Genomic DNA, 27,839 nt, shown 5'->3' with positions numbered 1-27,839 from the left:
GGAACAGTTACATGCAAATGTGTGCCACTGTACGGTGATGCAAACTCTGAGTAACATGGAGGAAATAGGGGTGAATGTGAGAAGGGAGCCTGGAGGGACAGTGCTAAAAAGAACACAATGGTCCCTGGTTGCAGATGGCTGTAACCAGAGTTGAACTCATGGAAAAACATGATTAGCTTTCTGTGTGCCAGCAAATTAGTGTCACGCTCTGTTTACATGTGTACATGAAAGCAGGTCTGCTCTGTGAAACTGTGTGCATTTGTGCATGAGAAGAACGGGGTAATTATAGCTTAAACTAAACTAAAGATGAAGCTACTGCACAGTTTCACTGACAAAATGTGAGCATTTTCCAGACCAGCTCTGATCATTTGTAATACTGTTTGGTTTGAGTTGAGTTATCTCTACTTATAGTACCCAGTATCACATCACTCCTAAAAAGTGCATGAGGTAATAAGGCTATCAAAATAGAAAAATTCTTTATGTATTATGGGGAAGTGAAACAAATCTTCTTTATACAAAAAGTAATAACTATGATCTTGCAGTCGGAAATAGACTCTGCAAAATGTTATGTCCAGACATAATTCTTTATGCATACAGAAAACTGACTCTCCCCACTGCTCATAGTGGGCGAGGAGAGAGGTGGATGAGGGATGCCAAAACCTGTTGCGGAGCATTTCTAAAGAAGTCACAGTCCTAATTGAACCTGACATCTGCGTTAGGAGGTGCTCACTATATAATTAATATAGTTTCTGCTTTCTCCCAAACGACCACTTTCCTTCAGTTTGGTCTGGTGCATAAATCCATATTTTATTTCATGTCTTACAACCCAATGTACTGTACCTACATTTTAATATTATTTTAGAAAATTCTGCTTTAGAAAAACACAGACTTATACTTATACTGGAGTTACACAACATCACTGTTGATAAAGGCCTGAATTTGGGCATAGTTTGATTTTCAAGCAACAGAATTTGAAACCATAATTAGCACGTTCCAAAATGAGGTAAATTTTATCGTAAAAGAGCAACAATTATCACTATAAAGGACAAGGACATCACGGAGAGAATCATTAATAGTCCCCTCAGATCTGCCCCTCTGCTGATGTGTCTTGGCTGGATTTTAGTGCAGCCACCTCTAAGACAGAAATATTAATCCTCACAGAAAGGCTGCGTCATTAAGCTTCCCACCTGCTGTTTGAGCTTTCCATTATGACTGGATGGCACATTTTACTTTGACTAAAATGAGGACGCCACAACACCTACTTTGTGTGAAAATGATTTTTACGTCAGTGCTTCAAATGATTTAATTACATTAAAATGCAAAAGTACAGGACTCAAAAGGATTTTTCAAAAATAGATTGTAAAGCCGTGCTACTTGCAATTGTGATTCACAGAAATGTCTATACTTATTAACTGGCTGGGCTTTCGGTAAGGACTCTACTGAAAGTACCCAGTGTACTGGATGGATGTATGAGTCAGGCACCATCTTGACTACCTTACGACATTTTAAAGATGTGATGCAACAACTCCTTTTCACTATCAATTCTATAGTTTTTTGTCTGATGTCTATGTGCTGCATAGACATTTGAAAACAATTAACTTGCATCATATCTTTGTGTCACGTGCGTCAAAAAATGCCTCAAACGTGATGCAAAATATGCAGGAAAATGTTCTTAATTCAAAGGTTTTGGTTTGAGCGCATTTATTATTATTTAAAAGTTGTATAAGTAAAGATACTATTTTCATCCTCAAACATTTCTTGTGCATCATCTAGGATGCCTCGAAGACCTACCAGATATTTCAGGGTTTAATATTGACCTCACCATTTCCTGTAGGCCCCCCACTTCTTTTAACAAATGTCCAGAGCTAATTTGTTTAAAGGTTAGCATGCAGAGAGCCCAGCTGGACAGCAGTGGTTGTGTGATGAAGAGAGTGCCGAGTGGGAGCAGGTGAAGGGAGGATGTTAAGAGGCATCCAGAGGTGAGGGTGATGACAGCACTCTTAGGCGAGGTTACAGCCGAAAGGCACTTCAGCTCACATGGTGAGTGTGAAAAGCATAAACCAAAAGTTCACATTAAGCACAACATTAGCTTTTATGCCCTCAAACACTGACAAACACACACACACACACACACACACACACACACACACACACACACACACACACACACACACAGGAACACAGGAACACACTCCCACATGCACACAACCTTTCAGCCACTCTTTCCAAAGGTGGTCCAACCCCTTCTGGAAACACAATATGAAAATGCTTTTTGTCATTTTTTTTCAGGGAGTGAATACTGAATATGCAAAAACTGCACTCAGTGTGACTTCCCAAGTTTCTACTTTAGCTTGCTAAGCATCAGCAACAAGCATCCACCACTGCAGCGTCCTCAGTCTGGCCAACCTCTCTTCACCTCTTCCAGCAGACACTCTATAAACTCTCAAACACTACAGCCTACTGAGAGCTCGCCCTACTTCCTGGACAAATATAAAACGCCACAGTTTTCTTGGACAATGACTTTAAGAAATAAATGTATTGTGGCTGCAGCACATTAGGAAGTATAAACCAATCACACAGGGACTTCATCAGGGTGTCTGCTTTCTATCTATCCACAGTGTGTGTGTGTTTGTTTTTGAACAAGTGACTTACTAAATGTTACTGAAGCCTTAACTGCAGTGCATTTCTCAACAGACACCCTGATCTATGGGTCTTCTCCTCCTGAATTCATATTTTTATTTCTTTACTATACATGTTGTCAGTCTGCCTTCAAATGTTCTGTAAAACTTTGGACATGTGTGAAATGTTTTCAGAGGAATAAATGTACAGTGTCTTTAGTGGACTCTGTGGAGCTTTTCACACATGTGACAGACTGCGTTGGCAACCTGTATCCAGTCTTTTTAAACTAATTATTGACTTGACTTTTTAAAAATGACTCAATATAGCTTGAAAGACAACACGTGCTGTGCCAGTGCCATACAAGCAATTAATTATGTTCAATGCACTTTCTTAACCGGTGACAGCTTATAATGAATGAAAGTCTGGAAGTGTTGACTGTTAGGGCTATGATTTAATAGATGTTCACAGACTTTACCTACACATCAAATGATTCTGAATTAATATGCACTTTATTTATAGACAGTTACTTTTCTGGTAATTATAGTTATATTATGTATGATTCAAATGTGAAGCAATGTCAGGTCTGCCTCTGTCCTGCCACACAAATGATCTGCAGTTAATGCTATCTAATGTTTGGGTAGACGCCTGCAGCTGACAAAAGCATCCATCAGTCTCACACACCAACCTATCAGATAAACGGCCGCTGATTGCAGAAAATAACAGAGTGAGACTTAATGTTTGTTTCAAGGATTTTAAGCTAATGCACAGGGACGTTGCCTCCGCTAATTAACACATTGTCTCTTTTTGTTCAGTTGTAGGTAACTGATACAATCTCTGCAGTGAATGAATTATCAGGAGTGCTGTATCACTGGGTGATCTACAACTGCACAGATAGAAAAATCAATCCTGCTTGGAGCCTTGGGGAAACACCACATATGAATATTAATGTTAGCTGTAGAGACACAACAAGTCCAAAGACCATTTCAATCTGTACCACAGACACCAATTACATTAAGAGTACACTGAGACTGTGTCAAAAGCACAGCTCACATTTCATCAGCATTCATCATTTGGAAATAAGTTGTGACAGGCACAGATATACATGTCACAATGCTGGGCATGCCTTTACCACTGATCTCTGAGAGTTTGTCAGCTGCAAATCCTCAGTTTGATCATTTTAAAACCAGACTAAAATAACATAACCAGAAATATGTTTACACGGTTGTTCTTTTATCTACTGGAGCAGCAAAAAAAGCAAAATCAATAATAGTTGTAAGCCCGAGTCTCAGACTTACCTCTCGCCGCCGCGAGGCCCAGCAGCTCTGTTTGATCTTCCAAACCACCGCGGCCACCAGGAGCAGAGAGAGAAAGCAGCTGTGGACAGACAGGGAGAAGACAGGTCAAGAAAGAGAATAAGACCGACCGTCTAACAGGAGGGACATTGATCTGTCAGCACCACAGAAGAGGCGATAACTGCCCACAACGCAGTTATTAGCCTTTAAATTTTCTTGCCTGTCCTTCCTATCACAATCGACCTCTACAATAAATACAGTATATATTTTATTTTCATTTTCCAAAACCCAACCTACTGTACACACAAACTGTGATCAGATACACAAAACCTTCACAAACTGAGGGTGAGGGTGATGTGGTTAGTTCACAAGATATGAAGTGTGGGTGTAAATGGTGCCAGAGTGAGGAAGAAGCTGTCAAGAGATGCAGAGCTATGAGAGGGGGGGGGAAAGGCCAACCAGGCTTCACATGTCCCCTTTAATTCCCCACAGGTGTTAGAGGGTGGTAGGTCAGATATAAAAGACCGTTTCAACATATTTACATGTGTACACCTATACTCACTCACCTGGTTACTGTTCGTACTTTCTAGAGTAGTCTTCGTCTTGGAGTCACTCGTGCACTCTCACTTAACTATGAGATTTTCTATTTCTGTTTACGTAGTTAATGTTTTATCTTAGTCTATTTACACAAATAAAATATACAAAGAAAGAAAAGTTGTGTTGAGGTGATGAAGTCAGAGTGTTGTCATAGAGAAGCGGTTTGTCAGTGTCACACAGTGTGTGTTGTATGTGTTTGTATGTACTTTGACATCAACAGGTATTCAGAACCCTCCATGTTTTGTGCACTTTGTGCTGCAGATCCCAGATCCGAGATTTTCACTTTGTCATTGTGGGTTATTGAGCATAGACCATTAAGCAAAAATGACACTCTTCTCACTTTCTGAAACCTCAGTATATGTGTGTGTCCTTGGCTCTCTCCACTCCCCTGGCTGCTTTCACAGTTGCATTTAGAAAGCTACGAAGAAGACGGGAGAAAAGACAAAGACAGAGAGTGCATGTGTGTGTCTGTGTGTGTCTGCACAAATACATCAGAGACAACCTCTCTCCTGCAATCTGAACTTTATTCCCTGGCTGTCATGCCCTTCACTGATTTTCTGTCACATTCCTTTGGTTCTCGGGCCCAGTCTTCCTACATTTCTGCTCACATCAGTGCTGGCAACTGGCTGATGATGAGGAGAGTATCAGCAGCATGATGGCAAAACGCCTAAACACCAGCGATCCAAACATCGGCCCAGAGTTTCCTCCAGGAAAAACATCAACAACGAAAATAAAAAAAAGTGTACATTTGAGTTCTGCATCATTTAGGATGGTTCGACTTTCATGTGTGAACAAAAACACAAAATCATTCTCAAAATATGGAGGTGGTGCTTTAATAATGACATCTTGACTTTTGAAGACCAAAATCTAATCGGTTCATTCTTAACTCCAAGTGCCCATTAGTACCAAATATGAACAAATTCCCTCATAGTTTTTACAAAGATGGTGCGAACGAATGGACAACATGAAACACACCGCTCCGACCAGAGGTATAAATATACATCACTAACCCCACAACACAAACTCAGTACTGTCACAGTACTGTCTGTGATCACTGAACACAGCTGATTTAAAACTGATCTCAGCAGCAACATGTTTTAATTTACTATTCGCATAATTAACACCATGTGTGTACATTATTCCCAGCTTCACGCTTTCGAATACTAAATGTAACAAACTAAATTATGTTAATTGGCTTCTATTTGAAGTTTGAATTATAAATGTGGCTGTAAGCCAATTTGTACTGTATAATAATGTATAAAAATAACCAACGCTTACTGAAGAGCCATCCTACTCGACACTGGTGCTGACATACACACAATAAATCAGGTTCTTGAGAGAAAATAGGTTATGTGGGAAATCAGACCACATTTACATGCACTGTGTTAATGTGCAGAGGTCACGTATTCAGACTGGCAAAGGTCAGTCACTAGTTTCTGATCCACAGTAACTAGATTTCTCATATAAATGACACTTAGAAAATCAGATTGATGCATAACTCAAGTGCACGTTAATGGACTGATGATAGACAATCTCAGTATTTTAGTCCTTTGCCCTGGATTCTTGGAGTTCATACGGTTTCCCCACTTTACCATTTCCTGTTAATTCAGTTGTCAATAAAACATTCTCTCATAAAAACTCACAGTTTTAATTTTCTAAGTGAAAATGTTTTCCATACAATTCAGTATTATGCCATATACTGTTCTGATGGACAAGAAGTAAAAACACATGCTTAAGGCTGTTTTCATCAGCTAGAGGAGCCTTGCTGGCAGACTTCTGTGCAGTATTTGCCACTTTTTATTGAAAAGTGGAGAATAAAGTCAAGCTCCAAGTCCCTGGGTGAAGCAATATTCAATGCAAGATCACCTGGATTGATCAGTGGTGCTAACAGGCAACTGCCTTTGAATGGTTTCTGTGTTTATCCACACTGAGGCTGAAAAGAGCTGTCTTTTAATTTCATAAAACCCTTTTTTGCTTTAATGTTTCAAGTGCTGCTGGTTTTCTTCTTTTATTCAAGATCACAGGAATAATGTATGTGAATACACTTCCAGGGGTGAGAAGTGGATTTAATTAGAAACTCCAAGTTGAAGCATGACTTCTGCAGATACATGGGTCTTCCAGTGAGACTGCTCAGATATTTTTCCTCCAAAATTGTACCAGCTTTTCAATCTAAATGCCTTTGCCCATTTTAATACAAGCTGTGATGCGTTCAGATCTTTATTCATTGCTCCCACACCCTTCCCTGCCCACCCTGTGTGACTCTTTAAAGTGTTATCCATTCAAAAAATTCCCCTTATCTCTACAGGCTGAAGAGGACTCTTAAGAGATCCATCCATTCAGTCATCTTATTGATCTGGCTTCCTGCTTGCTGCTTAAAGAGCGACACGGTGCTGATGAATGACCCGTGTGAATAGATATCAGCCTCGCATCAAAGCCCTCCCTGCTCAGCAGGGTGGGAGGGAAAAGGGGAGAGAGACAAAGGACAGAAGGAGAAGGAAAGAAAGAAACAGAGGGAAACGGACAGTAATGGTGAAAGACAGAGATAAAGACGGACAAGATTAGAAAGTGCTGGCTAAAGTCAAAACAATGGATGAAGCAACGAGGCCAAGAAAGAAACAAATACAAAACAAAACCCAAAAGACAAAGACTGAAAGAAGAATATACAGAAGGTAACAGCAGAGAGACGACAACACAGATAGAAACAGACAGAGCACAGAGCCTCATTTGATCTCAGTCTCCACAAGGGAAGCCAGCCAGGTTAGTCACCTCCATCACACCTAGACCTTCCACTCATGGGGAATAGAAATGAGCATCCACTGACGGATGCTGCCTCACCACAAGCACTTGCAACAATCACACTTACACTCCTAGTTCGAATCGTCATTTCCACCCTAACAGAAATGTTGATACAGCTGCGTGTGAAGAAGAAGTGAAAACTGACACGAGAAGAGCAATGCCAAAGGTGCCTTATGGTGTTAACTGAGTATGCTCGTTCTTGCAGATGCTTCCACCTTTCTTCCCAGAGGCTCCATCAGGTCTATATGACCGCTGGTGAGTCTGAGATACTTGAACTCCATGGAGTCGTTAAGCTGTTAACATCTTGAGGGTCGTTGAGGTCACCTGCGGGTTGCTGTTGCAATCAGTCATCGTAAGTGTTGCCTTAAGGGTCACATTACTGACAGCGTCAACGGCTGTGAAACCATCTGGGGAGGGATGTCAAGAGCATATTTGTGATTGGCTGAAAACAAGTGTTGAAAATCTCCTCCTCTGTTGAGAGACGCTCAATCCACTTCAACGTTAACGTTCGTAAAGGCTGTGACACACCAAACCTACATCAAACAGCTAGAGACAACTAGACTAACTGGTGTGTTGCCTCACGTTGCCTCTATCTGAGCCGAGAAGTGTCAGTAGGAAATAACTCTTTACCAGCAGGTGGTGGCAGGGGAAATCAGAAGACCTAGGACTGCAGATATACAGGACAAGCTGTAAACAAAGCAGCACTCGGTAGAGTTTGACTGCCGTTTCCACACCTCCGTCACTCAGCACAGTCGATTTATGGCTACTATTAAACAAGAGTATGTTTGATAAGAAGTTGTAAAAGGCAGTGGAGCCCATATCTCTCCTTGTACAGTGATTAGCTAAGCTGAACAGCCAGTCACAGGGGTCTTCCTCATCATATTCAATCAGCTAAAAAGCCACCGATGAGGGTCCAACCATTGCCAACATTGAAAGACACTCATAGGACATTCACTTTGTTAATCACAGCTCTACATATGACCTGGATGTCTGAGAAGGTTCACCGACAAGAACAATGATTTAAACAGACAGAGCAACTGTTTGAGAACCAACTCCAGCTGTCAAACCTCTGAACACGGGACAACAGCCCCTAAAAATCAGTTCCCAGTTATTATCAAAAGACACCTTTACAGTTTTTATATTCAACTGTACATGAAGTTAATAAATAACACCTGAAATAATAACGTTTAGGTTTAATGAGGTAAAAAATCAAGATAATTATTTTTCATTTGTCCATTTGCTGCCAAAATGTCAGTTAATCCTGTTAAAATCAGTTGTTTAGTTCACTGTAGAAATGCATGTAGCTCCATGTTGCCTAGAGGGCAACAACAGCCAAACCTCCCAGCACAGAGATCCATCTCCATTAAAATCCAGCTCGTAATTGAGCACATCGTGGTGTATCAGGCCTTTTTTTAACCAACGGTTGAGAGAGATAACAAGTAGACTGAAAGTACTCTGTTGGCATGTTCAAGTCAGGGTAAATTTATTGTAAAACTGCCTGAGGGGAAAACACAAACTAAACCCAAGCAAACCGAAATGAACTGTGTAAAAAGGAACTTACAAGTATGATACATGTCTTTTCTTCCCTTTGGCTCAAATATCTATAAGTTGTCATAAATAACTGAATCATAACTCAAACAATCCGCAAAAAGTGAATGCAGATTTGAATTATAATTATTTTACCTCACATTAAAACAAATGGCTGCACTCCCAAAGAGAGCAGCATGTACTGCAGCTCCTTTAAAGCTGCTTTTATATTTGCAAATGCAAAATTCTTGTGAATACCACTATTTCTCAACTGTGATATAATTTCTTTACAGTATTGTGGTTCTCAGAATGTTGTGAAAGTCAATTCAATCTTATTCAAATAAATGTTTGCTTTATAATGCACATTAACTTACAGATGAGAGGATTCGAGCATCATAAACAAAGTTGTTTTTGAATAACATCTTAAAAATGGAGAGATTTGTTTTTCCTGCAACAACTATTTAGAATTAACTGCAGACGCTGTTTCAAATGTTGAAAAACAGCTTTTCTATAATGCAGCAGTTTTAAGACTTACAGTTATGTTAGAGCAGCACATCTACTCTGCATTACAAAGAAAAATCTCCAGTGATGCACCAACAGTCACCGAGGTGGAAGGAAACATGTCAGACCAAAAGACAATCTCATCTGATACAACTATAATTAGATAAGAATAAAACCTGGCAATACAAAGTAACTCAGACTGTGATGCAGCTAACATCACCAAATCAACACCTTTATTTGATTTTCAGCAGCGTCTTCTCAGTACATAGTGTTCCTGAGTAATTTTAGAGTGCTTTTGACAGCTGTTGAATCTTTTTTTTTTTTTGATTGATTGATTTCTTTGTTAATGAAAAGTGTTTTCCACCTAAACTGAAACACCCCCCATCTTATCTATTCCATAAAGAAGTCAACTTTAAACAAATTTAAAGTACAGCACCGGGTTTTCTCTGCAATCCAAGTTTTGTGTTTTTTTCTAGGTTTATCACCAGATCATATTTTATCTCCTCGAGGCCTAACAAACGTGCTGAATGCATTTCTTATATCATCAAAGTTTTCACTCAGTGTTTTAAACTCTGCAGTCTTCACTTTCGCTGGTGGTCTGCCACTGGACAAATTACAAAACTGTATATGTGGATTTACTTATGAAAACATAGCTTTAATTTACCCCAGCTGTCAAAAACTCAGCAGGGTAGTTTTAAACTAAACTGTAGAAGGATAAGGAAAAAATAGCTTTATTTTTTTTAAAGGCCAGATATCAACTCATATACAGAAAACATTGCTTTCTCTCTGGCAGGTAATTATGAAACCTTAGGTCTTCAAAATGCAATACTCAAAATCAAATAATGAGGATCATTCAGTGCAGAAATTATGTTTGCTAACATGTGTTTGCTTTACCTGCTATTTTAGTGCCACTTAATTTGAATGAATAACAAACAAAATTTGTGATTTTGCAATTTGGTTAAGAGACTGACAGGCAGTAATGCCAATATTGCACTGGATCATTGTGGTGAAGAGGGAGCCGAGCTTGAAGGCAAAGGTTTCAAATTACCAGTGAATCTATATTCCAACCCTCACCTATAGTCATGAACCTTGGGTAATGAGCAAAAGAATGAAATCATGAAAACAAGCTGCTGAAATGGGTTTGCTCCGTAAGGTGGCCGGGCTCAGCCTTAGAGATAGGGTACGGAATCCAGACATCCGGAGGGCGCTCAGAGTCGAGCCACCACTTCACATTGAACAGAGTGAAGCTCAACTCTTCAGGTCTTCAGAATAATTGTCTCATTTGGCCCATGTATTTGAAACATAAGACACTGGGTGAGTTGCTCAATGGCCAACTGTGGAAAAATATAGCTGCATTGCAGGCTTAAGGTAGAACCGTGGTCCATGACATTGTAGGGTAACTGAAGATGAATGAGGACAAATGTATGTCCACCCTTTCTGGAGTAAATCAGGTTAAAAAAAGAATGGATGCTGCTTCGGTGGGAGGCTGGAGTGTGGGGAGCTGGAGAGAGAGTGTATTATAGCCATGAGCTGCTGAGGCCAGAGAGGTGAGCTCTGACGTGTCATTGCCTAACCTGACAGCAAGACAACAGCCACAGGGCAAACACCAACAGACCAGCTCTGTTGTCTACAGCCAGCTGAATACTAATCCAGCAGCCTGCCTGCCGCTGGCTTTTACTCTGGTGTGGGAAATTAAACCTGCTCTCCAGCCAAATGCCATTTCATTTTCACTATAGCTGATAAGTTTGTCTACTGAACCACACACTACACAGCAGTTGCTCTGAGGTCCTATTCTGCCCCACACTAAACCCTGTAGCAGAATGGGTGGTGGGACACTTCCAAGTCTAACAGACCTGAAATACAGGCAGGGCTGAACATGTATGAGAATACAAATTTCTGCATAATCTCTGCAGCTCTGTATTGTTTGTTTACTCGCTCCTCTTACAATGGGAGCTGTGAAAAGTGACTAGATTTTCTTCTTTATTTATGGTAAGGGAGACAAAAAGCTAAATCAAATCTGGCATGTTCTTACAGGCAGAGTGGCAGGCTTGCAACTGGAAAAATAAGCATGCTGCTGCAGTGTGCAAATCCTGCCTAGATGGACATTAACATTTTTACACAGGCCTGCTTACTGCTCCCATGCCAAAGCCAGTGTAGAGCTAATTAAAACTTCAACTCATCTGGTTTGAATATTCAACTTTTTCCAGTATTGGAAGCTCATTAATAGAACACTTACTTGCAGTTACTTTATGAAACACTTGTATTTACCAGTAATAGGAAGCTATGCAAGACTAAGAAATTAAGTTTGATGGGAGAATTGTGTGTAATGTAGAAAAAGAAGCAGCAGTGACAAAGACTTAGGGATAAAAACAAAGGCTGCAACGACACAGGGACAAAAGCAGCTGAAGTAATGAGGATTTAGATACTGAGAATAAAGGAAAAGATGAAACATCTCAAGCCCAGACTCCACACCTTTCATTCTGAACAGGTAAAGACGTCGGACAAAAACAAATTGAATTAATATGACTTTTCATATCATATTAAATTCCAGACCTTGCAGCATCACTGGAGTTCTCGTGGCCTTGTGCACAAACTCTGGGAGATAAGGCCTGATAGGAAGGTGGTAAGAAAAGAAAGATTTACTCCCTGTCAGGAAGTCCCTAAGACGGCGTTATTGCCCAGTTCACGTTCCCATTGCTCTCCTCCCCACTCATTACAGGAGAGGAAAAGGTGGAGGAGGGGCAGAGGGTGGAGGCTCTGAGTCAAATTGACTGATCTGACTCATTTATTATTAATCAGACAGAGCAGCTTTCAGCTCCTCACAGATCTATCAGCAGGAAGGTTTAGCCACGAGGTGCTTCTTGCACTCTCCCTATCGGCACCATCTTTCACTTGTATCTCTTTCTGGCTCCTCTCTGATGACCTGACAATGAGGTCAGATACAAAGAGAGAGTGTTAAAGAATGCAAGAGATGGGGAGAAAAGGAGACTAAGCAAGAGGTGGGTAAAGAGAGGAAGCACTGAGAAAGTAATAATAAAGTAGTAAAAACACAGAATGTGGGAAAAAAAAAATAGAACAAGCAGAAAAAGATGAGAAGACAGACTCGGGCAGGGAGGTAAACATACAGGCAGCGATGCAGCAGTAAAGCCTCCGATAAAGATGGAGAGGGGGAGAGGAGGCAGAGGTTCACAAAGAGAAAGAGACAGAGGACTAGAAAGTTTGGAAAGGAGGAGACAGCGGGGGTTCTAGCACAGCACCGGCGGCAGCCCCTGATGAGTGCCCGGGGAGTCCCCTTCGGACAGGTAGGCAGGGTTTGAATCTGTGTCAAGTCTCTTTCTCAGGTATCTCAGTGGGGCGAGCGAGAGACAGAGTCTACTGTCAATCAACACCACGAGGAGCAAGCTGAGGGCAAAAAACTATACTGAGGGTGTGGAGGGGTTATGTATTTGAAAGGAATCAAGAAACAAACTGTGCATGTACGCTTATTTTTAAATTTTAATAGCACAACACAAGAAAGAAAAGTAAAGGAAGGAAAAGAAAAGAGCTGCAGACAATACGTGAGCTCGTATTACTGTCTTAACTTAGTTAGTTGTAAACCAAATATGTAGGTGAGGTTGTAACTAGGAGATGGGTTTGAACTAAAAGTGCTCTTTACCAGATGTCTACTAATAGTATACTGTAAAACCCACTGACTCTACATCATCTAGATCATCGTTGAGTTTTGTCTTTATTGCCTGATTTCATCAAGTCTTTCACCCTTTAACTAAGGATAAAAAAAATGCATTCAGTGGTGATAAAGAGAGAAACTGAAGAACATTTTCCCCGGCTACAGAGAATTAAATATATGATGTGCATCACAAACATATTTAGGTGCACAGTATCATATATAATTAAAACTCACACACACACAGTGTATATAGTCTTTTATGTTTGGGTGTCTGTTTCTACAAATGCATAATTCAAAAGTTTCAATAACATTTGCTTGACAGTTGGAAGAAATCACAGCTACAGTTTATATTTTGTGCAGCAGAGTCCTGCACACCCTCTCCTGCTGTCAATCACCCAACACCCATCCTGTCACTGCTGCTGGTGACGCTCATGCAGCCTGACGTTTGTATACAAACACAAACTTATGTGAGAGGGAACAGCGAGGCCCTATGAGCTCTACTGCACATCACAGTTGGGGTCAATGTCACTTTCCTTTAAACCCATCATTATGATGGATCTCTTTCTGAATTTGAAGACAGAAAAGCTCCACGCTTCATAATGAGGCCGCTGAGAACAAATTCCACTGGGAAAGAATTGAGAATGATGTGTTATTAGTAAACAGATTGCAGTTTAACTGACATTAGAAAACGACTGTATTAAGCTGACCCCCAAAACTTGTACACGGGAAAGCTTGTAGTCTGAAGCTTCAAAGATGAAGTACAGGAAAAGAGTGAGTGAGTGTGTGTGTGAGGACTAGCAACTGTGCACGTTTAAGAGAATTTCTCTGCTTGCAGATGTGTTGAAGAGGTTGAGTTATGAGATGATGAGCACAACAATGGAATTATTTATGTTCCACTTCCAGCTGCTGAAATGCAAACGTGGCCACTGCGCCGCCCCCGAGCCCCTAAATGTGTGGTCTTGTCTTTTTTTTAAATCCACATCACGTATGGGCACAAAAAAATGTCACTAGTTGTCAAATGATAATAAATTAACACTTAATGCTATTATGCACAAATGGAGGCTGCGGAACCCTCAGAAAGCAGAAATCGAGAGAAGTAGTGAACTCCAGACACTGCTGCCAGGTGCAAAGACTGCAAGTGTGCACTCTGAGGACAGCCAGCTGCCCAAAACATCCAAGCATAAATAAATGATTTAGCTGGAGTGCTGTCCTCCTCTTGATTTTAGACCAGCACCAGCGAGGGTAGTACTGTACTGTATGTGTTCGACCCACCAGCAGAACCAAATGACAAAGATACCAGAACATGCAGGCAGTAGAACACCAGTACTCAGGGAGCTGTGTGGATGTGCTGCCTTTTCCAGGTGTGCACTGCTTAAAATGTTTAACTGTAAGTATTAGAGTAGATAATTCAAACATCAACTGGACAAATGGAGAAGGCGAGAAAATCTAGTAGTTTTTCTACGATCATTTTCTAAAAATTTATGATTTTAGCAGAAGTATCGGGAAAAAGGAGAAGGAGACGGTGCACTGCAATATAACCAGAACGTACTGAGAACAGACACATGGGTGAAAAGTTATGGTCCAAAGCTCCAAAGCTTCAGCACAAGAGGTTAAAGGCCTAGCTGGGGAAGCTGAGAGACGGTGAGCTGAGAGCGGGAGGCAGACAGAAGATGGGAGCAACATACATGGCTGCGATGTTGACTCAGACCTGAGGGAGACAACACTAATCACCTCTCTGCTTTAATGAAGTAAATGGTTCAGAACAAGGTCAGCAAGTGGAATGACACCGCTGCCTGGGTTCTGCTGCTGCATGCTGATCGTGGTTGGGCGGTGTTGATGGTAGCCGGGCTGTGATAATGATTAGGAGGAACTGTCGGAGAGATTTTGATCACAGTGATATGAAAAATTAGACTGAACGTGAGCGGGAACGCATGAAAAGAAGAATTACAGAACTCGTGACCTGACAACAGCGAAGCTTCAGATGTACACATGAAAGGGGTGAATAATCGTTACTTTAATGTACATTTCAGTCAAACCCGTCTCTCACAGGAAAAAATTTAAGTCTCCTCGATGGCAGGAGGGAGATTTATTATGGAATCCCAACCACCCACATATCCATCGAGACTTGGCCCAGGGCGGGCAGCCTGCTGGCACCCCATCTTTCAATCCCCCCACACAACCAAATTATGTCTCTCCTCTGTTTAAACAGCCGGCAAAGTAATATAAATCACTAATCATTTCGAATACGGTTGTGTTAACAAGCTGCAAAGTGAGCGAATTATGATTTTTTTTATGCTTTCAGATCTGAATAATTAATCTCACTGAGGATGACATTTTTCAAAAGGTGTTGATTCATATGAGCTCTGAGTAGGTCTCTGGTCATTACCGGAGCACAATTAAGTAGTCAATGATTTGAAGAGAGAGGATTTGTTTGTGGTAGCTTTCAAAGGATAAAGCTGCTTTATATTTGTGGTCAACAAGTACCATAAAAAGACCAAACTCAATGTTAGTGTTTCAAGCCTTTTCGTGTCGTACTCAGCTCTGAGCCCATTCATTCCTCAAGATATAAAGCTTTAAAAAGCTTGTCCCAAATAAATAGTTTCAGTTTTTTTTAAGTGATTTTCCAAAACAGCTGAGCTGCAGAAGAAAATGGTACATGCATCTGGGACATTTTCTGCAGCAGATTAAAATCCATTTGTTGCTCTTGTACTTACTGTACAGTGAGCGGATGGTGTATGTGGGACTGAGTGGACTGAGTGGTTATGGTAATAAAGGAACAGTGTATGGACGACACTTCAAGTTTGGCATTTGTTGGGGTGTTAAAGCCAGAGCTCCGAGAGGGTGAAACCATTCATTACATTAGATTAACATTTGTTTGGAACAATCTCAAACAAATATGACCAATCCAACATCAATGTTCTACAAAACCCAGAGTTTTAAAAGTGTAAGAACCACAATTTTAATCACAATTTACAAACTCAAGCAAGAGCTGGAGTCAGTGAAGTCTCCATAACCTCAGGACTGTGGATCTTCTTGTATAGTTGTTCTAAAATTACACTGCTTTACAGTGAGTGTAAAGAGCAAACGTGACATGTGTGTCATCTACTGTACATTAAAACAGATCTGAAATTACAATCCTATATTTAAGAGACTGGTGAGACACAGTCAAGCATTGATGACAGTTTTGGGTGCATCAGGAAATCACATCCCACTGGGAACATCCTTGCACTAAAAATATAGGTATGTATTTATGATAGATGGAAGTGCCCACCAAGAAGCACGAGCTATTATAATATTAGCTGTCAAACAGCACAGATACTGCAGAGCCACAGGGGAAGCAGAATTTTCTAGGACATCACACGTCAGTGCTGCTCTGCCTATTTAGGAGGTTAAGCCCGGTTTTCTTAGGAAGTAAACACGATAGAGGACCAAAGTGTGGAGGGGTGAGGTGTAACTAGGAGAGAGAGAACAGGGAAAGTGGATGCTGTCTAAAAGTGGTTCACCTGCTTTCAGTCATCAGAGGAGATCATCACGAAAAGTTGTTTTAGTTTCTGCTAAAACTGCACACTTCACACAAACAGTAACTGGAAAAGGTTCATTGTCCCAAGAAATAAAGTTGTATGTATGTTTGCCTGTATGCTGCCAAGATTAGGGAGCAGAATTAGCCATTAGCTCGAGTCAGAGCTGTTGAATTTATGGAGTAGTGTCGGTAGAAGCTGTCTTCCCTATAGTGGCTTTGTTCGTGATTCCTTGTCAGAATTATAATACTGATCGAGTTTGCCAGGAGTCACTGTGCACACTGCACTTTTTTGCATTAATACAGCACATTGAGCACATATCCACGGTTTTCATGCATCCTAATTTTACGAATATAAAGTTATTCAACTTGTGCAGCAGAAAACAGCATATTTATGCTAATGGTAAGTGTGTGGGAAAGCCTATGTGCTTTTAAGTTTAACCCGTGCTGTCAGCTGATATTTTCAGACACACAGTTCACTATCCTCTACCTGTGCAGCCAACCAACTATGTGTAGACTTTTTTTAATAATGCATTTTATGACAGCTGCTATTTATCTCAGTGCATTTACATGACCTAGATATCAGAAGTGACATTTAGTAATAAACTGTAGCTAATTAAAAACAATAACTTAATCAATTTGTCTTAAGAAATTTTACAGTTTTCCTTGAGCTTGTAAAAAAACAGGATTTGGATTTTTAATGTGAAACACTGACCGTTTTCATATTGAAATGCTTTGTGTCTTAACCATGTTGTTTCTCCAAGACTATAGTTTCATAAAGTGCTGCTGCTCAGTGCTGTAAACTGGTTGATTCTGCAGAACTGCTGAAAAGTGATCACTTGGCTTGAAAGGATATTAAAGTGTTCTTATGTAATTTTGGTAATTATATATTCAAGTGCCATTAAGTCTCCAAGACGTGCGCAGATGTAACCTCTGTAGGTTAAGTTCTACTTTCACATGCAGCTTCCCTGAACTACTTCAACATTTGCTTCATAAACAAGATTAACTATTCACAAAACAAACAAATTGACTTTTTTCCCCCAATTTCAACAAGCACAGAACTTGTTCACTGAGGGAGAAACGATGATGTATAAAGACAGACTTCAGTAACCGCAGTAATTTTTCCATGACAAATACGTCCCAGTGCGCAATGTTAAAAAGTTGCGTTTTTGCATCTATCCATCCAGCACTTTGGACTTTATTATTGCCAAGAAATTTGTCATTCAGGTCACTATTACTTCAAAGGGCAGTTGCTTTAGCAACAGCCAAGTTTAAAATTAAAAACATGACAGCTTGGGAGAAAAAAAAAAAAAAAGCTCAAGAATACATTTTCATTGCATTTCCAAAAATGATTAAGAAAATATCACATTCTCCAGGGCTTTTCCAGGCCTGGAAGAAAACATTCAATTTGCACAACTAGAGACAACATTCAATTTGTAAAATATGAAGGTTTTCTGTTAATGTTGGAACAGTGCACGTCTCTGACTTTGATTGATTTTAAGTTCACTTTTAAAAGCCATGATTCAACACAACAGGCCTAAGGTGAGAAACTGGTGGACAGCTGGACGTGAATACGTGAATGCATCTGCTCGCTGGTAACCCTGATGTTTAATGCATCTGTTTTGTGGCTGAAGAATGCTTGTGGGGGTATCTGTGCTGGCGCTGCAGATAACGGGATGACACCACCCTCATCTGTCCCCACAGGGAACATGGCACAGAGAGAGAGAAAGAAACGAGAGCGAGAAAGAGTGAGATTAAGACACCGAGAGAGTCGGAGTGAAGACGAGCAAACAATTTTCACGTTAATTAGCATCCCTCTCCTCCCCCGCAACACAAACAATGCAGCGCCGAATGAACCAGAAGCGAAAAAGGGACAAGGCTGCGAGCTTGCTAACTTTAGGTCTCTACTCATCTGTGCTGAATCAGTGGCATACAGCATACACATCAAAAAAAAAAAAAACTGAGCTGTGGGATTAAGAGCAAGTGAGAGGAAAGAAAACAAGGGAGGGATGGAGGAAGAGAAGGGATGAAACGAGGGAGGAAGGCTGGGGACAGTCGAGGCAGAGGAGCCATGGTGGAGGAGAGGAGGACAGAGATGATGAGCTACAGATGAAAGAAGAATGAGAGGAGCAGAGCATCAGGGGATGAGGAAGATGGGAGAGAAGAGGGTGGAGGAGCAAAGGAAAAGGGAACAGAAGGGGGCAATAGTGAGTCGGAGGTAGAAACATTAAGAAAAGTAAAGGTGATTAAAAATGTGAGGGAACGTAGGAGGAAGGAGCTATGGAGCAATGGACTGCTGCTGCCGCTTCCAGCACGCTGCAGTTGCATGATTCAAATACTGACATGCAAACATTCAAATGCTGAAGCAAAAGTCTAAACATACGATCATGAACGAGTGAAGTGCACAAATTAAATACTGAATAAGATCCAAAATAAACCACAGAGAGGAGGAGGATTTATTCAGAAACATGCTGCCATCGAACGCCACTGTATTGGAAAAAGGCTGGTCGAAAAAATAAAAGCCAATCCTTCAAATCAGCCCTGTGAAATGTCTCTGCCTTTACATGGCTGCTGGATCAATAAAAGCAGCACGAGTGGGAATAGTCAGCTTTTTTTTTTTCCAGGTCAGTGTGAGGAGCATACGAACACACACAAACATAGATAACAGATACTCAAGAGAAAGGGAAGCATACAACAGTTTTTGGTCCTGGTCATTTTTAAAATCGATAACACATTACAGCAGATCCTGAAAAAGTAGAATACAGGCCCCATGATTCATGATAGCTCACCACATGCACATGTTTGGTGGCCAGCAAAACCAGTATCTCCAGCATTACAAAGCAGCATGTTGCTCCTAAGAGATGTTTTTTTTTTTTTATTCTAATCACAATTCAAAGGCGATTCACCCTGACGTGACAGATATGTCACAGGAAAACGAGTGTAAAGCGACAGCAAAAATATTTCCACCTCCATGCTATCATGTGGTATCATGAATTGGGCTCCGTGTGAGCAACAGTCAGCTGCACTTCGCTGTTTGAATAAGCAGATACTGAGGCTGGATTTATGCAAAGGAACAACTCACTTTAAAGTTAACCAACCATAATATCACACAGAATACTGAGATCTGCAAAATCCCAGATCAGAACATATATTTTAAGTTTGTGTAAATGTCTTATTCGTGCTGATGCAACAGTGTGGTTATGTAAAGTGAATAATGCCAGAAGCAAGATTCCAAATAACAAGTTGGTGAAGATTCTCCTTCGACTTCTTTCTTGTTAGGTCGAGATGTTTCGCTGCTCATCCAAGTAGCTTCTTCAGTCTGAAGCTAGTTGGTTAGAGGAGGTTAGGTTTCACTTTACCCTGACACACAGAGGTCGGCAGAGGTGTGACTATTACATCCTTCACATCGTCCCCTTCTACTGTTTCACCTAATGAGTTTATTCAGGCCAGAGGTGGATTGAAACCAAACCTGGAGCATGAATCTGTATCTCTAACCAACTATCTTCAGACTAACAAGAAGAAAGTCCAGTTGCCTTGAATCAACTTCCACATTCCAAATAACGTTTCTTAAAGTCTACTGGACGTGTAGATAGACTGTGTGCTGCAACATCTGCTGCACCAGTGTTGTGCTTGGGATGCTAGTGTTACTCTGTGTCTGCTGCTGTAGAAATCTAGCATGCTAACATAAAAATGTGATATTTAAATGAAACTGTTTGCCAAGACTGTGCATCTGTCCTGCTCTGGCTCTGTGAATACGTGACTGACATAACTCATGTGCCAAATCAAATGTAAACACACTTCCAAAGGATGCAGGCTGGCCGGGTTCACATACACATTTCAGAGCGTGTTGATCTGCGCGCCTCTGTTTTCGCTGTTTACTTGGTGGACCACAGAGATGAATGTAAGAAAAATTAAATGTGTCTCTGCTTATGTGTGCATGTTGTGAGTGAATAATATAAAAGAGTGAGAGCTGTGTGTGTGTGTGCGCTGACAGTTAACCAGCTCCTATAAACCAGCGAGCTCCAGCGCTTCTTCATAATAATGGCTGGTGCACAGGCAGAGCAGAGCAGCTTTGGTGATCCATCACTGTGGTTCACATTGCATCACAAACACACAAAAAGCCAACTACAGCCTCAAACATCAGAGTGTGTGTGTGTGTGTGTGTGTGTGTGTGTGTGTGTGTGTGTGTGTAGTAAATGTATTGACAGAAATATGGAGGAGAGTGGTTCACCTGAAGAACGTGACAAAGAACTGCACCAGATCCATGAAGTTACTGTGCTGGGAGAAGGCGATCTGTTTGGAGAGGAGGAAAGAACAACAGCGTCAGAAACCTGCTTCAAACAGGAAGAAACACAGAAAACAAGAAGTCAGCATTAGACATTCAAACATGCAGGAGTTCAGACTGGATTTGACCTTGTACATCTGCCAAAAGGTACAAAACTAAGCAGAGATAATGCTGCTTCTTTTCACATAGGCAGACATTCAGTGCACTCATGTGGACCATATATTGTGGATTGTGTCTATTTTTATACCTGCTTTTTTTTTAAATTCCATTTTCAGGTGGTTCACAAGTTCAATTGCCGTTTTGCTGTTCCTTATGTTACCCACAAATCCTTATTAACTAATAGGCGGTTCCCAGTCTGTCTGCTTATCTGTGTTTTAGACTGCACGCCTGTCACAGCGACCACACGCCAGCAGCCGGGCCTCTCAGCTGCCCACAGGCTGCACCCAAAAAAAAAAAAAAAAAACTCCTGCACATGTGGGCAGAAATATTCACTATGTAATCATCATAAGAGCTATTGTACTAACAACATCCCGTCTTAATCAAGGTTGCCAGAGGTAACACTGGCAGTGTCACACCACCCTCCACCCCCTATCCACCTCCTCCTCCTCCTACTCTCAACAGTTTTGCCTACAACCACCTCAAAATGCTTCCCAATATATAAAAGTTCTTGCAGCAACACAACACTGACTCTCACTGGCCACACAGAGGTACTGTGCCACATGCCAGAGGCAGAATTCCCCTCAAACGCTTTCCTCCGAGGTGACACCTTGGACCAGACCTCATCACCGCTCCTGCTTAATATTCCTCTGCAAACCAGGGATTTGCATATAATTCCACTGGAAAAAAGGAGGCTGGAGAAAAGAGGAGAACAGAAAATACAAAAGCTAGAAAACCCAGCTGTGTGGATGCCGGATTAGTCCATGAATTCTTAATTTGATCAGGAATAACAACATACTACTATATATGCAAAATAAAAAAAGCACTTTGGACAGAGTGTGTATAAATCTACAGGGACTTTGCACAAGCACAACGCAGGGCCAAAGGCGTTGGCCTCTTTGGTGAAACAAAAGGCGTGTGTGTGTGTGTTTTGTGAACGGCCCGGGGTCTAATTTACTTGTGCAGTCAGCACCATCTGGCCCGCTAATGTGTTGCTGTTGATTACTGTTGAGTGCAGAATCCTCAGTGTGATAATTTTGCTCCAGACTGTTGAACACTGGAGATAAGTTCAGGGTGCCAATAACAACCCGGAGAAAAGTTTTAAAAAGATGTCACAGGCAACCAATAAAGAGGTGAATTCATGTTCAGTTTCCCGATTATCACGGCCGACAAGGTGCAAATCGCACTAATGCTGCCAACATCAGGTGTCTGGTGTCAGTCAGAGCACAGTGATGCCATTAATGACTATGAGCTGTCATACAATAGTGCACCTGCACTACAATATATGATTATCAATTAGTTTCTCAATTACTGATGATTTAGGGTGGCGTCAGACAACGCTCTTCTCAATCATTCTGATGCTGAAGGTGTACTAACACAGCGCTGACGTGCAGCAAAGGCTTGAAACTGGTCAAACCACTAACTACTAACAACAACTAACTGAGGAGTAAAATGATTAAATGAATCTTTGTCAGCTGTACTGAATGATGCAGCGACCTCACAAAGCCATCTACTTCTCTGGGTCATTACATTAATGTAATGCTCTCTTATTTTGACTAGCCTCCTCCTAGGACATACACAACTTCTTCAACACAAAAAAGCAATGATATGTGCTTCAGCACCACGTCGTCACTGCAAAACTCCATTTTATAAAGTACAAGCGGGGAGTCTTGTTGAGAAGATGTGCGATAACTGTTATTGTAGTGGCTAATCTCAAGTGTCAGCCATGTGCTGCCGCTTTGTCACCGAGAGGCAGGCTGATGGTGGCGGTGGGAGTTCGAGGTGATGCTCTCGTTATGTGCCCAGCAGAGGGTGACTCTTTAGGGGCTGCAAAGGATCTCGCAGCAGGCCCTGACAGCCTGCCACCGGGCATTAAGACTGAAAATATTCTGCATTTAATGGCTTCTGACAGCCGCTTGAATTATACTGGAGTTTTGAAGGAAAGTGTCGTTATCAGCGCGAGGGAAGGCTGCTCAACAGGTTCCACGAAAAAGAAAAGACTGAAGGAAACAGAATATTAAATATGGTGGAGCTGGAACATGTGTCTTTTATACATGTGGGTGGATGTGCAGTGTCCAGGTTTGTTGGAGTACAGTACTACAGAACACGTTAAATTTAGCAGAGTACAGTGCAGCGATCCACCTTTTATTTAAATTTTACAGTTTAACTTTTTTTTTTGTTGTTTATCATATTCTTACTTCTATTTTTATAGACATTGATTTTAATATCAGTTTGTCCAGCACTTTGGCCCAGACTGCCCTGCCTCAGGACAGAATGGAAGCATCACATTTTGTACAAATACTCACAGCTACAAGATTTATCATTGACTGGAATTAAAATTAGAATCACTTTTTAAATAACGTTTCATCCAGTGCCTCAAAATTTCAAGTTTTGACTAATATACACTAACTCCTGCATTTACTTGTATTATTATTATTTATAAGGTTTATACAGATTCCTTTTTAAAATCAGATGTATTAGTTACACATTTTCATATATATCATCATTTTAAACCAACTTCTATTCATATTTTCTATATTTACTAGACTGCATGATATATTTTTATGTTTTTAATTTATTTGTATACTATTTAGTTTATTTACAGTTACAATAATAAGTAGCTGGTTGACTTTAAGTTTCTCCTACCACTGTTGCAAGCTGGTTTCTGCTTCCTAACCAGTCTGTGATCAGTATCAACACACACTCATCAGGCAGCCATGCATGGCCCAGATAAACACTACACACAGTCCACACAGAAACACGCAGTGGCCCAGCCAGCTGATAGCTACAGCTGCTGCTACTCCACAGCGGGGTATTAAATTGGAGGCTGTTCTAATCTCTACCATATCATGACATGTTCACTAAGGCACGGAACAGGAGATCACAGCTCTTTAATGTAATTAGTCCGGGATTTGCTTTTCATTACAAACATCATTAAATTTAGATCTATTCTTTGTCAGAAAGGGGGAAAAAGACACAGCGGAGAACTCTTCACTGACTCATCTTAACGTAACTAATTTTGCTTTGATGATCCAAACAGCTCGATGGTGGTAAAGTCATCACAGAATTCACTTCGACTCCGTTTTGGTGGTCAAAATAATTATCTCCGAGCTTTTCTCCTGCAACCCAACATCTGGGCTTTTCAGGGCTTTTGTGTATTTTACCTCACACACATTAACTCTGATATATTTCAAGAACTGGAACCCAAGTCTGTGTGGTGCGGAGTTAATGCAACAGATGGGTGGAGACTGCAACAAGCAGTGTCACCGCGAAAGGAGAAAAAACAAACTGGCATGCACGTTGCTCTAAGGCTACGTCGGACCACGTGAAAAACAACCGAAGCAACCTTGAGGTGGCTTGTCAGAGAGCGAGCAGAAGAAAGAGAGAGAGCCCTGTGTTGTTGCACACTAAAGCGGAGAGAGAGAGACACACTTAGCTTGCACACAGCCCACTCTGAATGCAGCATGTGTTTCAACTTAACATTCCACTTTGCCCTTGCTCTTTCTCGACTGCTGTTTATGAACCGTTTTCCCAACACTCCGATCTCTGCCTGCCAACACTGGTGGACCAACCGCCTACGATTACACACACACAAACCCTCAGCATCCCAATATCACACTGCAGTCGACCAGTGAAGGCAATGAGAGCAAGATAAAGCTACTAAAGAAGAAATTGTAAAAAAAAATGTATTATATATATTATATACAGAGAGAGAGAGAGAGACGAGGAGTGGTGGCAGTAAAAAATAAAGTGAAAAGTAAAAAGTTACCTCGCTGACGAAGGTAAAGCTCCATGAGTGCAAGGGAAAAAGACACGCAAGCAGCTCTGCGTGCTTTATTTTGAAGGACAGGGGCGATCTTCTACATGATCCCACCCAGCAAGACAGAAGGTGAGCTGGACCAGAGGAGGCTGACAGGGGGAATGCTCTCAGCACAGCTCTCTGTTCTGCCCTCCTGAGGCTGGCTGGCAGCAGCTGGAGTTCTCAAGCTGAGAGAACTATAAACATTCACAAGACAGGAAATGGAAGATGGAGGCAGGATTTTTCTCCCCTTCAAGAGGACGACAGGGGGAAGGCGCTTGCACAGGGCAACCAGTCAAATCACTGCCGGAACTGATCAGGGAGGCACACAGACGGGTTGGCTGCACGAAGCGCACAAAAAGTCAGGCCCAGAGTGCCTTGCGGTCTCAAACCAACACCAGCTAATCCTGGCTGTGCATTCGATCTCTGCATAAAACTTAGTGTTGATGTCGACTTCTGCCGCTTGTCATGCTGCAAAAATGCACTAACAATGTACACGGAAGTGCACAACTCTAAAACTCTGCTTCAATAGATTTATCTTATTCATGGTTTTATTGAGAGTTACACGTTAGTAAGAAAGCATTCACACTTTTAAATATTATATAATATAAAATATTTTAACTCAAAAAGCTGAATGTAATATCTGGTATGATGAATAAGAAGGATAGAAGGATCGATATGAGGAGGACAAATCTTGTTGTTGTTTCCACAAACTTTCTTATTTTGCAAAAAGCCTTCACGATCGACCAACTGATTAAAACACGCCGACTGTGATCCCGTGGTAAAAGCAGTCACTAAACACCAACATTACTTTAATCTCCCAAAGTACAGCAGGAGTCCTGTCGAGGGACTGTTTTCTCTCCACTGTCCACATAGCAGAAGGTCAGTGAGTGCAGCGATTGTAGCTCGGCTGGATAAACACACAGTACCATCAAGCGGGCCAGCAGAAACAGAGCTCTATTCACTACTTCTGCCAAGGAGCCACATCAACACTGGAGCAAAGCTCCTGCACACCAAGGGCAGGAAACATTTTTTCCTACTGACCACATTTTACTGGTAACAACCGATATTTGCATTTGCTTTGCTATGTTACTAGCCAACTTCTTTGTTAGTAAGTGGGTTGTGAATCAGAAAAGCAGAAAATCAGCCAGAGTTTTGCTGCACTCTGATGTTAATTATGTGACTGTGGAAGCCTTTTTATTTGCAAATATATACTGTATGTAACAACTCAATATAGGGAAACTCTGCATATGAAAGCATATCAGGGGAGCTGACATGTGCCCTATTGTAGACGTGTTTATTCAAAATACATGAATACATAATTTTCTGAATACATACTGTTGAACTGCTTATAATGAGCATGCATGCAAATATAACACTCACTGCAAGCAGCAGCAGTTTGGCCTGCTTCTGATTCCACTTATGTTCTGTTTAAGTGAACTGTGGAGATGTGTTCTCATTTTAAAGCCACTTAGTAACTTTTCTGTGTGTTACAGCTGTAGTAATCTGTTCAAAGTCTGTCGGAAATACTTTTTGCTATTGCATGATGTGATTTAAACACAGAAGTCAACTGTTCATTCTTCCTCTACCTTTCCTCGGTAACCTAAGTGCGGTTCAGCAGTTATAATGTAGTAAATAAACTCTGGAAACTTTGGAAAGCATTTTTTCTGACAGCCTTGAAGCTTACTTGAATCTTAATGGGCCATGTAAAGTTGCTGACATAGACAAAGAACGTTATGTTTGGGTTGTTGCGGAAATCAAAGTTCTCATTGGAGAAGCTGTCTTTGAATTCCTTGATGTTGCTCCGCGAGACGATAGGAATCTCCTCCCCGGTCTGGGTTCCTGCTGAATGACAAAAAGAAGAGCAGCAAAAACTGTTCATCTGAAGCCAACAATTATTTTCATTATTCATCAACCAGCTGCTGATTAATTTCTGTCTGACAGACAGTGAATATCTGAAGATCTTCACATTTCATTGCTAAAACTAACACAAAGCATCAAATGATAACTCATGAGAAGCCAGGTCCAGAGTCCAGGTCAAGACATTTTGCTTAATAAATAATTATTTAAACAGAATAGTTGGATATCAAATGACTTCAGCATTACTAGGGAGGTTGATGAGACCTACCAGTGAAGCTAGTGGCCCACGTTATGTTCAGGTTGAAGTTCTTTGAGGCATTTATGAACATGTCTAGATCCCGGTTAGGCTGAGGAAACAGAACAGTTATCTTTATTAATCATATCATTACTGGTGTTGTTATCTTCCATTTTCATCGAAACACAAAGAACCAGTGAAGGAGGAGCCCCGCTGCCCATACATCCATTATAGTTCACTCTTTGGTTACAAAACTGTGTAAAACCAAACATTATTGGCACAGGGTCGAAAGGCCTCCGTGCTTTACAGTAAACGCAGAGCCGGCGTTTTCCTGCTCTCCAGCACCAGCGTGCACCTGTTTGAACTGCTGCTGAATTGCAGACTGCAGCAACTTCGCTAATAGAAGCTGAATTAGTAAAACAAATGTTTGAACAAGCAACGGGGATGAAAATGGCCTGTATTAAAGTACTGGAAAGTGATATGAGGTTTGACAACGTTAAGGTGCAAATTTAGACCTAATTAATGTTTACTGACTTAATAATTGACGACTCTCTCAAACACATTTAAAGCTCTAGAGCAAATGAATAGTTAATGAAGCTACATTATGAAAATTACATACTTCTATTTACATGTGTACACACTGCATATAATCAAAGATCTATAAGTGTTTAATATTGATTTACTGTAGGTATAAATGTGTCAACACTTGGCAGCATGAAATTTAATTTTTTCCCCTCTCTTTACAGGACATACATCCAGAACCTGTGACTTACAAATAAGGGATCCGTCTCTGCATTTGGTAAAAGCTTTGTCAGGGGAAAAATACCATCTGGAATATTTAATCAGATCCTTGTGTTTCAGTTTGTGCTCCAGATGCTGCAGCCAGGTAAACAGGAATGGACAAGCTTTCATTTGCTGGGAAAACAGCTGCGTGATGAGCGCAGTTCACACGACGACATCGCTCCTCATTCTCATGTTATTTAATGCC

General features: G+C 41.0%; 1 protein-coding gene across 2 annotated transcripts in view; it reads right to left on the bottom strand.

Annotated features, from left to right (window-relative positions):
- atrn (attractin) overlaps positions 1 to 27,839 on the bottom strand; it is a 104,542-nt gene that overhangs the window by 37,373 nt on the left and 39,330 nt on the right. The window contains exons 23-26 of one of the 2 annotated variants that reach the window (XM_026339108.1): positions 26,885 to 26,963; positions 26,444 to 26,598; positions 20,748 to 20,809; positions 3,915 to 3,993 (exon numbers count right to left, since the gene is read on the bottom strand). In XM_026339108.1, the coding sequence (XP_026194893.1) occupies positions 3,915 to 3,993; positions 20,748 to 20,809; positions 26,444 to 26,598; positions 26,885 to 26,963 (375 nt within the window). Of the gene's footprint in view, positions 1 to 3,914; positions 3,994 to 20,747; positions 20,810 to 26,443; positions 26,602 to 26,884; positions 26,964 to 27,839 lie in introns of both variants that reach the window. The other variant, XM_026339107.2, reaches the window with a different exon arrangement.

The sequence above is a fragment of the Anabas testudineus genome, chromosome 22, assembly GCF_900324465.2.
Source record: "Anabas testudineus chromosome 22, fAnaTes1.2, whole genome shotgun sequence".
NCBI lineage: Eukaryota > Metazoa > Chordata > Actinopteri > Anabantiformes > Anabantidae > Anabas > Anabas testudineus.
The sequence above is the reverse complement of the archived record's forward strand: the minus strand, read 5'-3'. Positions and strand labels throughout refer to the sequence as shown.